This window comes from Setaria viridis, chromosome 9 (genome assembly GCF_005286985.2).
Source record: "Setaria viridis chromosome 9, Setaria_viridis_v4.0, whole genome shotgun sequence".
Taxonomy (NCBI): domain Eukaryota; kingdom Viridiplantae; phylum Streptophyta; class Magnoliopsida; order Poales; family Poaceae; genus Setaria; species Setaria viridis.
In genome coordinates, this window is record NC_048271.2 from 47518441 (window position 1) to 47533921 (window position 15481).

Below are 15481 nucleotides of genomic sequence, written 5' to 3' on the forward strand. Positions count from 1 at the left end.
AGTATGGCAATGGGATGCATCAAATGTTTATTGAGTCATATAAAAGGGTGACTTGTGATCTAAAGTTGGATTTCATTCATATGTGTGGAATATTGATCCAAGTCACTAGCTCAAGGTTGAAGTGTTCAAACCAAAGAGACAAAAATGGATGCAGCCCTCAAGTGGATATATTGATCAAGTATGGTACGGTTCATGATGATGAAGCTCAAGCAAAGGAATAGTGTGTTTATGTTTTAAATTGAGTATAGGTATGCCGTACTATCAAGAGGGGTGCATCACATGGCCATTTGACAAAGTCTCAGTGCTTAAGTTTCCTATGTGAGTTGATGAGAGATAGAAAAGCCACACGTACACGCTTTGTCAAGTCAAAACAGTGGCAAAATTGGAAGCTCCGGTTTTAGAAACAAGAAGTTCCGATTTTCGATGCCATGTGTCACTAACAGCTAGTTCCGAAGCTTCCGATTTTCAGAAACCAGTAGTTTCGATTTTGGTCTGACACCCTAGTGGCTAATTTTTGAGGGGTGGTGTATTTATACCCCCACGCCCTCTCCAGTTGCTTGCTGCTGCTTCTAAGGTTGTTGGTGTGCTTCTTGCCTGTTCTAAGCTAAACTAAAGCCAAGATAGCTCTCCCAACCCCTCTTTGTGAGGTTATGGATCTTTGCTAGATCTTGTGAGTTGGGTAGTAGAGAGGAGCCATTCGTGAGCATTAAAAGAGCACTAAGTTCCTTGAGCACTGGTTTTCCTTGTCAAGTTTCAAGTGAAGCATTTGTTACTCTTGGAGGTGTGCCTCCTAGACGGCTAGGCGTCGCCGGGTAGCTCCCAACAGTGTGGTGAGCAACAACAAGTTTGTGAAGACTGCGATCTTGCCTCTGTAAGGAAAAATATCATCTAGTGAAAACGAGAAAAGTGGTTGAAAGAGACTCGGCACATTGGAAGGGAGTTGAGTAGACTCGTATTTTAATAGGCTCCTCAACGAAGACATAGGACTCACACTAGTGAATCTGAACTTTGGTGAAACAAACCCTCATGTTTGCTCGCCGGTTTGATCTCATTTGTATTCATTATTAAACTTGTGAATTTAGTTGATCTACTTGAGTGTTCATATTTGTGAAGTGCAGGAACTGTGTGAGCCTGCTGAGAAACACCCAGTGAGCTCCTACACCAAGTTGGTTTGATCTCGAGCTCGTTAGCTACTCATAAACATCTTCGAAAATACCGGAAGTCGCTAATAAACTTGTTTTAAGTTGCGATGATTTCAGGGTACGCCTATTCACCCCCCCTCTAGTCGACATCAAGATCCTTTCAATTGCTATCAGAGCTTGGACTCACATTCAAGCTTAACCTCTGTGAGGAAAGATGTTGACACCATTTGAGGTAACCTTCGACTTCAAGCCACTCGCATTCGACGGCTCGAACTACGCTTCCTAGTCTGCTCATGTACTTGATATCTTTAGGGCCATGGGTCCTCAAATCGAGCAGGTTGTAATTGTGAGCATTTCTCCTCCAAATGTTGATCGGTCAAAATTAACTCAAGAGGAAGATAAATGCCTACAACTCAACGCTTAAGCATCTTATGTTTCAATTCATGCTTTGAGTGAAAATGTATTTGATGCTGTCATGGATGAGGATGATGACTATGATACGAACCATGATGCGCACCGTATATGGACCACTCTCAAAGAAATGTATGGTGCTTGTGAAAACCATGGTCAAGAATATAAAGCAAGTAAGTCAGAAAGAAAAGGCTCAAGCTACTCAACAGAGAGATCATGAGGACTCTCCTATCTCAGCTGCTGATGAAGAACCGGAGGGTCCGATTTCTGAAATCGGAAGATGCGGTTTTGAGAGTGAGGTGGCCAGCAACTGCTTCAACAGTGAAGAGCATTCACGTCACTAGCCACACGAGAAATCCATTGCTTCAAGTTACTCATTTTCACAACAGAACACCCATAAGTGCTTCATGGCTAAGGGTGAGAAGAAAAGAGAAGATGAAGATGAAGAGTTTGAGTTTGAGTTTGACAAGATGTCCAAAAGAAACAAGAAAAAGGTGGTCAAACTCATGAAGACAGTGTACAAGCAAAGAGGAGAGCTTGAGAGATAAGAGGATTATCTTATTGGAAAGATCAAGGAACTCGAGTCTCTCAATGAAGAAATGAGGAAGCTCAATGAATCCAATGTATCCTTGCTTGATAAATGTAAAGAACTGGAAAAAAGATATGCATGTGCTACTAACTCCCTTTCATATGTAGCATCATTGGAGGAAGCAAACCAAAAGTTCAAGGCTCAACTTAAGGAGCTCTCTAGCAAGTATGTGAACTTGCAAGCTACTCATAAAGAACTAGAGTATTCTCATGAGAAGCTTGTGGACTCACATACTATGATTGAAATGGCTTGTGAGGTTATGGTTACCACGGTAAACTCTTTAGAACCTCCAATGCACAAGTATACATGCTCTCTAGCTAAAATTGACATATCTTGTGTTAACCATTGCGGCTTGCAAGCAAAAGTTTCTTGGTATGATCAAGTTCTTGTAGAGTCATGTGACGACCTCATTGCACAAGAGAATGATAATATGAGGCAAGAGGTCGAGAAGCTCTAGATGGACTTGTCTAAGCTAAAAGGCAAGGGCATTGCACACCTTTCCCAAGATAACCGTGATGACATGGTGAAGAAGTTTGAGAAGGGTTCAACTTTGCGAAGCCTTTGCAACAATTCTGTCAAGTCCATCACAAGGCAGAAGCAAGACAACAACAAGAAAAAGTTGAAGATAGAGGCATGATGGCATTGGGTTATTCTTCGATCTCTAAATAAAATGAGAAGCTTATTAGTAACAAATGGAATATTGAAGTCAAAAGAAGATATGATCTCAAGTGGGTTTCATTCTTGATGTCAAAATAAAGCTAGACTCAAATGTGGTAGCAATTGGATGAAGGAATCAAGCAAGAGATTAGCAACGAGGTACTAAGCAAAGTTTGGTCAAGTGGTGACTTGGCCATGAGCTTTGCTAAGGTGAAGTGGCTAGTGCTTGGAGGATTTCGAGGTATCAAGTCAAACCTTACCGAGTATGGCAATGGGATGCATCAAATGTTTATTGAGTCATATAAAAGGGTGACTTGTGATCTAAAGTTGGATTTCATTCATATGTGTGGAATATTGATCCAAGTCACTAGCTCAAGGTTGAAGTGTTCAAACCAAAGAGACAAAAATGGATGCAGCCCTCAAGTGGATATATTGATCAAGTATGGTACGGTTCATGATGATGAAGCTCAAGCAAAGGAATAGTGTGTTTATGTTTTAAATTGAGTATAGGTATGCCGTACTATCAAGAGGGGTGCATCACATGGCCATTTGACAAAGTCTCAGTGCTTAAGTTTCCTATGTGAGTTGATGAGAGATAGAAAAGCCACACGTACACGCTTTGTCAAGTCAAAACAGTGGCAAAATTGGAAGCTCCGGTTTTAGAAACAAGAAGTTCCGATTTTCGATGCCATGTGTCACTAACAGCTAGTTCCGAAGCTTCCGATTTTCAGAAACCAGTAGTTTCGATTTTGGTCTGACACCCTAGTGGCTAATTTTTGAGGGGTGGTGTATTTATACCCCCACGCCCTCTCCAGTTGCTTGCTGCTGCTTCTAAGGTTGTTGGTGTGCTTCTTGCCTGTTCTAAGCTAAACTAAAGCCAAGATAGCTCTCCCAACCCCTCTTTGTGAGGTTATGGATCTTTGCTAGATCTTGTGAGTTGGGTAGTAGAGAGGAGCCATTCGTGAGCATTAAAAGAGCACTAAGTTCCTTGAGCACTGGTTTTCCTTGTCAAGTTTCAAGTGAAGCATTTGTTACTCTTGGAGGTGTGCCTCCTAGACGGCTAGGCGTCGCCGGGTAGCTCCCAACAGTGTGGTGAGCAACAACAAGTTTGTGAAGACTGCGATCTTGCCTCTGTAAGGAAAAATATCATCTAGTGAAAACGAGAAAAGTGGTTGAAAGAGACTCGGCACATTGGAAGGGAGTTGAGTAGACTCGTATTTTAATAGGCTCCTCAACGAAGACATAGGACTCACACTAGTGAATCTGAACTTTGGTGAAACAAACCCTCATGTTTGCTCGCCGGTTTGATCTCATTTGTATTCATTATTAAACTTGTGAATTTAGTTGATCTACTTGAGTGTTCATATTTGTGAAGTGCAGGAACTGTGTGAGCCTGCTGAGAAACACCCAGTGAGCTCCTACACCAAGTTGGTTTGATCTCGAGCTCGTTAGCTACTCATAAACATCTTCGAAAATACCGGAAGTCGCTAATAAACTTGTTTTAAGTTGCGATGATTTCAGGGTACGCCTATTCACCCCCCCTCTAGTCGACATCAAGATCCTTTCAATTGCTATCAGAGCTTGGACTCACATTCAAGCTTAACCTCTGTGAGGAAAGATGTTGACACCATTTGAGGTAACCTTCGACTTCAAGCCACTCGCATTCGACGGCTCGAACTACGCTTCCTAGTCTGCTCATGTACTTGATATCTTTAGGGCCATGGGTCCTCAAATCGAGCAGGTTGTAATTGTGAGCATTTCTCCTCCAAATGTTGATCGGTCAAAATTAACTCAAGAGGAAGATAAATGCCTACAACTCAACGCTTAAGCATCTTATGTTTCAATTCATGCTTTGAGTGAAAATGTATTTGATGCTGTCATGGATGAGGATGATGACTATGATACGAACCATGATGCGCACCGTATATGGACCACTCTCAAAGAAATGTATGGTGCTTGTGAAAACCATGGTCAAGAATATAAAGCAAGTAAGTCAGAAAGAAAAGGCTCAAGCTACTCAACAGAGAGATCATGAGGACTCTCCTATCTCAGCTGCTGATGAAGAACCGGAGGGTCCGATTTCTGAAATCGGAAGATGCGGTTTTGAGAGTGAGGTGGCCAGCAACTGCTTCAACAGTGAAGAGCATTCACGTCACTAGCCACACGAGAAATCCATTGCTTCAAGTTACTCATTTTCACAACAGAACACCCATAAGTGCTTCATGGCTAAGGGTGAGAAGAAAAGAGAAGATGAAGATGAAGAGTTTGAGTTTGAGTTTGACAAGATGTCCAAAAGAAACAAGAAAAAGGTGGTCAAACTCATGAAGACAGTGTACAAGCAAAGAGGAGAGCTTGAGAGATAAGAGGATTATCTTATTGGAAAGATCAAGGAACTCGAGTCTCTCAATGAAGAAATGAGGAAGCTCAATGAATCCAATGTATCCTTGCTTGATAAATGTAAAGAACTGGAAAAAAGATATGCATGTGCTACTAACTCCCTTTCATATGTAGCATCATTGGAGGAAGCAAACCAAAAGTTCAAGGCTCAACTTAAGGAGCTCTCTAGCAAGTATGTGAACTTGCAAGCTACTCATAAAGAACTAGAGTATTCTCATGAGAAGCTTGTGGACTCACATACTATGATTGAAATGGCTTGTGAGGTTATGGTTACCACGGTAAACTCTTTAGAACCTCCAATGCACAAGTATACATGCTCTCTAGCTAAAATTGACATATCTTGTGTTAACCATTGCGGCTTGCAAGCAAAAGTTTCTTGGTATGATCAAGTTCTTGTAGAGTCATGTGACGACCTCATTGCACAAGAGAATGATAATATGAGGCAAGAGGTCGAGAAGCTCTAGATGGACTTGTCTAAGCTAAAAGGCAAGGGCATTGCACACCTTTCCCAAGATAACCGTGATGACATGGTGAAGAAGTTTGAGAAGGGTTCAACTTTGCGAAGCCTTTGCAACAATTCTGTCAAGTCCATCACAAGGCAGAAGCAAGACAACAACAAGAAAAAGTTTGATCACATTAAGTGCTTCGAGTGCTCAAAGATGGGACACTTTGCTTCCATGTGCACAACGAAGAAAGAAGACAAGCCAGTACTCTCCAAGAGACAAAGAAGTCTAACAAAAAGGAGATGCTTCAGCTATCATGAGAAAGGACACAAGATCGCATTATGTACAAGAAAAAGGTCTCACTCTTGGAAAACTAGAGGCTCCGGTTTGTCAAAACCGGAGGTTCCAGTTTTGGCAGTGAAACCCCACATCAAGCTGAAACAAAGGCTTCTTGAAGGCTCAAGAAAAGTATATGGGAGGTGCTGCTATCACAAGTCAAGATAAGAAAGCTACAATCAACATCAAGAATAAAAATTGCTATGAATGTCAACTAAAGGGTCATCTTGGTAATGATTGCTTAAATGGTAACGCTCCTAAGCTCAAGTTCATTCATAATGATTCTAAGAAGCTTCGAAAGAACCTAAATGACTCTTGTGCTGCCAAAGTGACTCTCTCACCTAAAGCTAACACAAAAGCAATTTGGGTACCTAAGACCTTGTTGACTAACTCTAGTGGATCCAACATGGTTTGGGTACCAAAGTGTGCTTGAAAGATATATACAGGTACTTACAAGTGCATTGGAGCTTGGCATACTTGAGAAGAGCATTACTCATACATCCTTAGCTCAAGTTGGATTTTCATGACCATTCAAGAGAAAGTGCCAAGTTGAAAATTGATGACTCATTCTATTCTTCAATGCATCTATGGTAACAAGTACTTTGCTCCTGTCTATCTAGCTAATTGTATATGAATATGCTCCTATGCTAATCATATATAAGGACTAGATAACATTCTTGATCTAGTTAAGTAATATCTATTTTATCATATCATTCGATGCTTTTAATTACTTCCTCTAGGAAGCTATTGTGTTGAACATGTACGCAGGTTATTAATGAAAGCATTTAGCTCAAAGAAGAGAAGTCAAGTAGGTCAGCCGAACTTCAAGACCGAAACCGGAAGCTCCGGATTCTGTCGGCAGAACCTAGATGAGGTCATCAAGGGAATCTAAACAATTAATTTGTCACCTGATATGCATATAATCTTCTCTTAAGGTTAACTATACTCGAAAGGGTGACAGTAAGCAATCCTTGACTCAATTTTATCATGGCGTGCTTTATGACTAGACCAAGATATTGAATGAGCTTCCGTGAAGTCTTAACTGAGTCTCCTTACCCGTGTCAAAACTGGAGGTTCCTATTTTGGAAACCGGAGGTTCCAGTTTTTTGCGGAGAGTGTTTTATTCCGCTGCAAAAGTGCCTTCTCTCCTAGCATCAGAAATTTTCGTAGATTTTTTCGAAAATTCCATAGGTTACAGAATTTCCGAAAATACCAGAAGTCGCTGATAAAATTATTTTAAGTTGTGATAATTTCAGGGTATGCCTATTCACCCCCCTCTAAGCGATATCATGATCCTTTCACAACCCCAGCAGCCCCAACAACTCCGACCTCAGCACCAGCAAAGGACCAAGGAACATAAGGTAATTAGCAGCAAGGATCTCAACATTGTTCACTTCAGCCATCTCCTATTTTCAAGTGCCACACCCACTTAGATACAATTAAAAGGCTCTTCATTGCATGTGTTAGCTGGCCCATGATATGAAATGCATTGCACTTAAGCAAACAAAATGCACATGCCTCATGTGAAGTATAGTATCAAATAAATAATCATCATTGCACATGTCTCTAGCCTCAACAAAATTGTAGTACAAGAAAATAATCATCATTGCACATGTCCAAAGTCTCAGCAAAATTGTAGTATAAGAAAATAATCATTATTGCACATGTCCATCTATTGCCCCAACACAGTCCTACATGAACACCTAACATTTATTTGTTACAAGATATGCACCCAAGCATGCAGCAATAACCTACAAACTATGTCAAATTCATTACCTTAAAGTACGAGTACCATGTTGAGCCGTTGCTTATCTTAAGTGGTGTCTCATTAGACGGAGGTCATATCTTGCCTAAGTTCCCCAATAGCATACAAGACTTTTTTGAAATATCTACTCACTGTCTCTATAGATCTCTTCCAATTTTGGTGTATAACTCTAAAGCGTTGGTTCTGGCCCACAAAATGAAGAAACATTGCAACTTGCTCTTCAATACTAGTATATATGCTATATCTTAGCAAATTCCTTTCCCTAAGCAAATTATATAGCTTGAAAAAGAGCTCTTCTCATGCGAAGCATGTTTACACACTCAACATAGTTGGAGTTGTAAATTTTATCCAAGTTCTTTTGCCATTCGCCATCCATCATGCTCAGAGGGCCATAACAGATTTGAAGCCTGAACAATGATGCATTCTAATCCTACTAAACAAGAATGCATACATTGCCGTGATAAGAGCAGCAACCCGAGCAATTAGCATGCTTCTCTCCTCCTCCAAAGCCATCTAACAAAGCAACATAACAACCATGACTAACAAAGCAAAACGACAGATGAAGTAAAATATTCCATGTGAAAAGGAAAACATCATTGGCCTTGAACACTTGCTCAGATTTACTAGAAAATAACATCACAGGCATGGACAAATGCTCAGATTTAATTGAAATCACATCACAGGCATGTACATATGCTCAAATTTAATGGAAAATAACATCACAGGTATGGACATGTGCTAAAAAAACATTTATCCTCAAATCTAAATCTCACATAGTCAGCATCGACAGAGTAAATCATTAATCCGCAATAACTAGAATAAGAGGAGAGGGGTCATGAAGGGATGATTGGTTATACCGAACGAGCAGAAGCAGGAACCCAAGTAAAAGCGCACGAACAAACAAGGGATGGTATATCTGCAACCACGCACCAATCAAGAACTCAGATCCGGTGTTCCTGCACCGAGATTTAGAAGGAAGGATTAGGGTTTGTAGATCAAGAGAAAGAGGGAGAGGAAGGGGGGGAGATTCACTTGCCTGTTCAACACCAGAAACCACGAGCGCCTGCAAGACAATGAGGGAGGAGTTCAATTCGCGAATCCATGAACACTGGAGGAGACAAGAGAAATCAAAGAGGAGAAAAGAAGAGAACCTGCTGTCGGAGAGCATGAATGGTGAGCAAGCGCAAGAGTGACGGTCGTGGTGGGGATATATAGCGGTGAGTGGCGCGAAACGGGAGGTCACCCTAGGACTTTGGTGTCAGCCCCCGCTATCTCCTGCCGGTTAATTTTTTCCCCGCCCGCATGCGTCGCCGCCACACCGCGTGAGCTAGGCTCGGCGGAAACGCCCGAATCCCTCCTTCCCCCGAGCCTGGCCGCGGAGGCTATTTTGCACGAGCGGAGCCCGGCTTCACGGGAAGACCAGGCAACCAAACGTCGCGGGCCTGCATCTGGTGAGCCTGGTTGGGTCGCGCCCAGGCAACCAATCACGCTCTAATTCTCGGTCGCATTTATAAAATGCTCAGACCCAGAGCCTGAAGAGTTCTTGACATGTCCCACGCCCGCATCAGCCGGCGTGCGACTGTGCGAGGCAACTGCTTGGTTTGTGCCTGCCTTGTGCCTTGCGCTTGCACTGCCTCTCCCGGTCTCCCCTACTCACCCGCCGTCGGTGGAGCCGGTGGCTGCGTAGCTGGCAACCCACGTGGACAGGGACCAAAAGTACATTTCCACCCGTTAGGTAGGAGTAGAACCCGGACAATCGGTGGGTACCAACGTACCAGTGTCCGCCCGCAGCTTTCCGTTTCTTTTGGCGCGGCAACACGCCTCGCCAGTACTATTCGCGGCGTCGTTGTTCCGGAGTGCCCCGCGACTACACAGCACGCGCGCACGCACCAGCGACGAGTGCTCGTACGAGCCCAACCGCCGACGCCGACTCCTCGTCGCGTTCGTCGTCGTCGTCGATCGGTCGGTGTTCGTGCCAATTCTTCGATCGTGTGGCCGTGTATGCCAATAATTCGCTGCCGAACCAAGCTTCGTACTGGTATTATAGGATACTGCTGGTAGCTTGATAGGTCATTGGTTAGCTTGGCAATAGGGAGAGGCCTGTGTCTCCGTGTGTCCGGTCGTGATCACGGCGCGTGTGGGATTCTGCCAAATTCGAGGAAGCGCTAGCTAGACTCTTCGTCGTCGTGTTGGGTGGCTTTCAGGCTTCAGACTTTCGCGAAGTCTTTAATCAGTTTTTTTTTTTTTTTTTTGGGGGGGGGGGGGTGGTTATGGGCTTCTTCAGGCTGCATATATGATGGGCCGGGAAACAGATCGCATGGGGAAAACAAAGAGGCCCAGGTGCAGGACAGTTCTGAAATCAAAGATCCTGCCTAAAATCCTGTCTGATCCTGACGAAATATGCTGTTCTGCATGAGCTCCTCCGTCGTGCCTTGTGCGTGGATGAGTGGAACTCCACACGAACGACTTCGAGAACAGAGGATTGGTGGACCGTGCATGCACTCACGAGGCGTCTGCTCTTCTTCCTTTTCGGCCTTCTCATGGTGCCAGATTTCCATGCAGTATACAGTTAAAATGTGCAATTGGTTTAGGTAACTTGCTACTACCTATCATCCACATTGTGATTCACTCGAGTAAATTGCAACTTGCACGCGGTACAACATGTTAAAAGGGCTACTTGGGGAGTACATGAATTTTGTAGGAACAATTTACCTTGTATACAAGTGTATAAAAAAGAGAGTGAATAGCATATTTTTTAGACTCAAGAGTTGGTTTGGTACAGCTCCCGCCCTAAGCTCAAGAAATTCTTTGAGCTGTAGGCACATTAAAGGTGCGTCCAGAGCTGATTCTCTGCTGATTTTAGCAGGATCTAAAAGGTTGGGAGCTGAAAAAAAAATAACTTCTACTGATTTTGTGAAGTGATTCTCCATCTTGATTTTAAGAGTTTATGCTAGAGAATCGAGAGAATCACTTTCAGCCATAGAATCACTTATTTTAGAGAATAAGCTTCCATAAATAATCAGAATCAGATGGAGCTTGACCCTAAAAGTACTCCTATTTAGTTAAGCAGTTTTGTTTTTGGATCAGCGCGTATGTGTTAAAACACTTTGTTTGATATATAATAAACTCCAAATAATATATGGGATTTCAGAACTAAGGTTGTGTCAAACAAGATCTAACTCCCGAAACCTACTGTCTCTTTTCGAACTCTAAGGAGCTAGAATGTCAAAATTCAGGGAGCTTTCATCTCTGAACTGCGATGGGCTACTGCTCCAGAAAATGAAGGGCTCGTCCAACTCCAAGCCATAATGCAAGCCCAAGTCAACGAGTCATAACATGCATCGCGCCGATCGAGCCGCCAATGCAAGCCAGCTAGCTCGCAATGTCTGCAAGTGCCAAGTGCCCGTCTTGACATGCCCACCCGTGGACCAGCAGCTGACTCAGCGGTCAGCATTCGGACTGCAACGCTGCATGCATACAGGCAACGGTCTCAACTCTCAAGTCTAAACTCTCATGCTAATGTAATAACGTCCACGTCAAAATGGCACGCAACCAAGAAAACAGTCAAACAACGGCAGCAACCAGCAAGCGCCTCTGCTACCCTATCCGCTCTCTCCCTCGCTCTATATAAGCTCCAACCATCCTTCACAAGTGGAGCCACACAAATCGCTTGCATTTATCTTAAAAAGATAGCAAACATTTGAGCTTTAGACACACATGGAGTTCAGCACGATGCGCCGCTCATGCGTGCTACTTGTCTCCTTGGCCCTGCTCCCTGTGCTGGGGATGGCCGCCGACTCCATCGGCAGCTACTGCGCCGGTAATAGCTACGCCGGCAACAACAAGGCCGTGGCCAGCATCAACTCCGTCCTCGCCGACCTCGTCGCCACGGCCTCCACCGGCGGCTACGCCACGTCCACCGCCGGCAAGGGCAACAGCGTCATCTACGGCCTCGCGCAATGCCGCGGCGACGTCTCCGCCGGCGACTGCGCGGCCTGCCTCGCCGACGCCGCCAAGCAGCTCCCCGCCACCTGCAGCTACAGCTCCGACGCAAGAATATGGTATGCCAATGCCGCGTATACATTCTGAGTTTCTGACATGAACCGTCTGTGACCACTGCTTAGATATATATATTCGCACGTGCGTGCAGGTACGACTACTGCTTCATGCGGTACGAGAACGCCAACTTCATCGGGCAGGCGGACACGGACGCCGGCGTGATCCTGGTGAACGTGCAAGGGATGGACAACGCCAAGGCGTTCGAGAAGGCGGTGGGGAAGGTGGTCGGGAAGGCGGCGGCGCAGGCGTCGGCATCGGGGAGCGGCGGGCTCGGGCGGGACAAGGACCAGTACACGGCGTTCGTGACCATCTACGGGCTGGCGCAGTGCACGCGGGACCTGGCGCCGCTGGCGTGCGCGCAGTGCCTGTCCACGGCGGTGTCCCGGTTCGGCGACTACTGCCGCGCGCAGCAGGGGTGCCAGATCAACTACAGCAGCTGCAGGGTGCGCTACGAGATCTACCCATTCTACTTCCCTCTCGCCGGCAACGCCGGCCGCGCCACCACCGACATGACCAAGAACACCAAGATCGTCGTGCACCCTTGATGCATTTGTCTGTGCAACAATTAGCGCGCATCATGATGTGCATGCGTGCGTGCAAGCATATACACACTTAAGTAGAAAGTCCCTAAGAATGAAGTGATTTGGTGTTGGATAAGGCTATAAAGAATAGCCTTTGCGTGTGTAACTGGGAATAAACATGTGCTACATACTGCTAAGCAGTTTAAGTACACGTCTGCGTCAAAGCAGTAATATTGGTAAGTTAGTTACATCCAGTGGCCCCGAAGTGTTATGTTTCGGTCGACACGGATGATTCGGTATGTGGATCACTCTCTGTTTGCTTCTTGATCAACTATGTACATGTGTTCCCGAGAAGATTTTTCAGGACGATCCGTAGCGACAAACAGTTCATTGCAAATCTGCTATGTTCTGGGCATCTGAGTTTTCTTCCCCATAAATTTCCCATATGTAAAAATGGTGTTTCCTCCTTAGTTTTCTAACTCAAAATAGGAGTGTGGAGAAAAGAAAATAGCACAAAATTAGGGCATCCCTCCTTCCGAAATGTAGTTTGATTGAATTGTATCTTAAGTTAAACTCTACTAACTTTGACAAAGTGGTCAAGAGAAAAAATATATTAATATCTACTATGCACTAAATAAGATATATTTTATAATGGATTTAACAAAACCATTGGATGTTGCAGATGATGTTGCATTTTTCTGCAACGGACAAACTAAAACAATTCGCATTTTGAAACTTAGGGAGCACTGTTTTCATACCAGAGCGGAGCTGGCTCGTACCATTGGATATTCATGTGTCATAAAATTTTGCAAATCCTACCTAGAAAAAACTATTAATGGATGTTGTTGACCTGTTGTGTGCGAATTGAGCTTAGCTCAGCTGGTAACGCGTTATTCTTTTAGTGGTAGGCGATGTGCTCGTTGACAGCGAGGTGCTAGTGATGACTTCGTCAATCTCGAGAATTTGCCGGCTCAGTCTTTCGGCAGTGCTCATAGGGGTAGGGTTACGTGTGTATTCGTAGGAACGAGTGTGCGTATGTGTATGTGAGCGTCTGCGTCTGTACTATGTGATTCGAAAAAAAAGTTGACATGTTGTGTGGTGGGGGGTTTTCAGGGATGGTGTTTTCGGCAGGCACAAGGCCTCGATTTGTTGGTGCCTACTGAGACGAACCGCACACTGCATGAATGCAGTGCGTTTGAATCCGAAGCAGCTGCAGAATGATGTAGCCTGGACTAAGAGTCAACTTCTGTAATGCAGCGCACTGTTCGCTATGGGGTCACCATGCAATGGGAACGTCTCTATCTTCATGATGAATTGCCTGTCCAAACCGTCGGCGCTGTGCAGTCAAGCGTGGAAAAGTGGACAAGGGAGAATTTTCCTAACCTCGGTACAAATTGATGCCGATTGTATATAGGGCGCGCGGGATGGAGTGACTGGCGCCAAACTGACGTGATATACCTAACGAACATTCAAAGTTAGGGACGATCCGATCGAATTGTATGCTGCATGGCCAATCTCAACGGTCATCCAATCCAATGCACGCCAATCTTGCAGCCGCCCGCTTCTTCCACCGACAAACAAACAGGAGGACCACCTCAGTCGGCAAGGCGGCAAATCATCAATTCCAGGGCCTATAGAATTTTCCATGATGACCCAATACGTGAGAGGCCCGATCGACTCGCCAGCCCAATAACATCAAGACATTTTATGCTCGGCTACACCACCAACCAACCAACCGGGCCCTTCGTCTGTGACTGGCTTTGTGCCACCGCCTAGCGTAGACAGACGTGGAAGCAAGCGAGCATATCACCACTTGCATGCGTGCCACCTCTGACGGCCGTGGAACGCGGCCGGCCGCCGGCCCGCGCGCACAAAAGGGCAGAGCAGGGTCGACGCCTAGAGGCCCAAGACCACAGAGCTATGCGACACGTACGCGCGCACCGCTGAATTCCAAGCAGCAGTTGCCCAAGTAACGTAGGAGCGCGGGGAAGGAAGGAGCAACGCCATGGCCTCCGGCGACGCGAGCCCTGACGCTAAGTACGCCTACACCATCGTGTACGTCACGGACGTGGAGAAGGCGGCCGCCTTCTACGCCGCCGCCTTCGGCTACGCCGTCCGCCGCCTCGACCAGTCCCACAAGTACGCCTCTTTGATCGCGTTCCATCCCCCTTCCTGGTTCCTGAATGCGCGCTGGCTATAGCCTCTGCGGACGACGCTCAATAATCTGCTGCCTTTTTTTGTTTGGTTTGCAGGTGGGCGGAGCTGGAGAGCGGGGCGACGACGATCGCGTTCACGCCGCTGCACCAGCGGGAGACGGATGGGCTGTCGGGGCAGGTGCAGCTGCCGGACGCGACCGCCGCGCGGGGCCCCGTCGAGATCTGCTTCGTCTACGCGGACGTCGACGCGGCGTACAGGCGCGCCGTCGAGCACGGGGCGACGCCCGTGAGCGCGCCGGAGCAGAAGCCCTGGGGGCAGAAGTCCGGCTTCGTGCGGGACATGGACGGGAACGTCGTGCGCATCGGGAGCCACGTCCGCGAGTGATCTCGGGCTCTCGCTCCGCCCCGGGCGATCCGTCGGTTCCGGTCAGCTGCTTCCTGCTGCGTGGCATGCGTATGGCCTATGGCGGCATGGATGCGGAGGTTTAATCGGTGTCGACGTGTCGTGTACATGGCTTATTATAGAACAATAATAATAATAAATTAAATCGTGTAGGGAGCTCTAGTCGTGGAGCTAGGTGTATATGTGTGCAGACCAGTGTACAAGGCTAGTAGCAAAATAAACGTGATCTCGATCGCCAGTGGCTAGTGGTCATACGGGTATCAGACTATCAGTATCGGTCCCTTTTATTTTTTCTCTACCCCACTCGGTAAGTTGATAAGGACAGCCCGGACTGAAGGCCAGTGATTCTTGGGCTTAGAAGGGCACACAACAATCTTTTGAGCGAGCCATGGCGGCGTCGGCCCGAACCGTGTGCCATTTGTTCTCTTCTTACGTGTTTCCTAAAACTGGGCCTAAACATTTCCGGGCCGAGGAAAGATCAAGGCCGGCAGAATAAGGCTGACTCATCTTAAAAGATGAAAAGAAAAATCAAAACTATGGACAGTGATAGCCTTAAAAGGTACTCCGTACGGGCTTTCAAAAAAAAAAAGGTACTCCGTACG

At 45.9% G+C, this 15481-nt stretch overlaps 2 protein-coding genes and 1 long non-coding RNA gene across 3 annotated transcripts; 2 read left to right on the forward strand and 1 right to left on the reverse strand.

Annotated features, from left to right (window-relative positions):
• Window positions 1-7616: 7616 nt before the first annotated feature.
• Window positions 7617-9516, reverse strand: LOC117840314 (uncharacterized). The gene is made up of 2 exons (XR_011897182.1): window positions 8598-9516; window positions 7617-8253 (listed from the first exon to the last, which is right to left on the reverse strand). It is a non-coding gene; the product is annotated as an uncharacterized lncRNA (long non-coding RNA).
• A 1851-nt stretch (window positions 9517-11367) lies between these two features.
• LOC117836668 (cysteine-rich repeat secretory protein 55) lies at window positions 11368-12619 on the forward strand. The gene is made up of 2 exons (XM_034716136.2): window positions 11368-11801; window positions 11891-12619. The coding sequence occupies exons 1-2, from the start codon at window positions 11458-11460 to the stop codon at window positions 12342-12344; spliced, it is 798 nt and encodes a 265-aa protein (XP_034572027.1). The 5' UTR covers window positions 11368-11457; the 3' UTR covers window positions 12345-12619.
• Window positions 12620-13428: 809 nt separating this feature from the next.
• On the forward strand, window positions 13429-15131 carry LOC117840703 (uncharacterized). Its single transcript, XM_034721226.2, has 2 exons — window positions 13429-14459; window positions 14573-15131. Exons 1-2 carry the CDS (start codon window positions 14326-14328, stop codon window positions 14859-14861), a joined length of 423 nt encoding a protein of 140 aa, XP_034577117.1. The 5' UTR covers window positions 13429-14325; the 3' UTR covers window positions 14862-15131.
• The last annotated feature ends 350 nt before the right edge of the window (window positions 15132-15481 follow it).

Coding starts and splice junctions, on each gene's coding strand:
- LOC117836668 (XM_034716136.2), top strand. CDS start 11,458: ATGGAGTTCAGCACGATGCGCCGCTCATGCGTGCTACTTGTCTCCTTG. Junction 11,802..11,890: donor AGCTCCGACGCAAGAATATG/GTATGCCAATGC, acceptor ACGTGCGTGCAG/GTACGACTACTGCTTCATGC.
- LOC117840703 (XM_034721226.2), top strand. CDS start 14,326: ATGGCCTCCGGCGACGCGAGCCCTGACGCTAAGTACGCCTACACCATC. Junction 14,460..14,572: donor CGCCTCGACCAGTCCCACAA/GTACGCCTCTTT, acceptor TTTGGTTTGCAG/GTGGGCGGAGCTGGAGAGCG.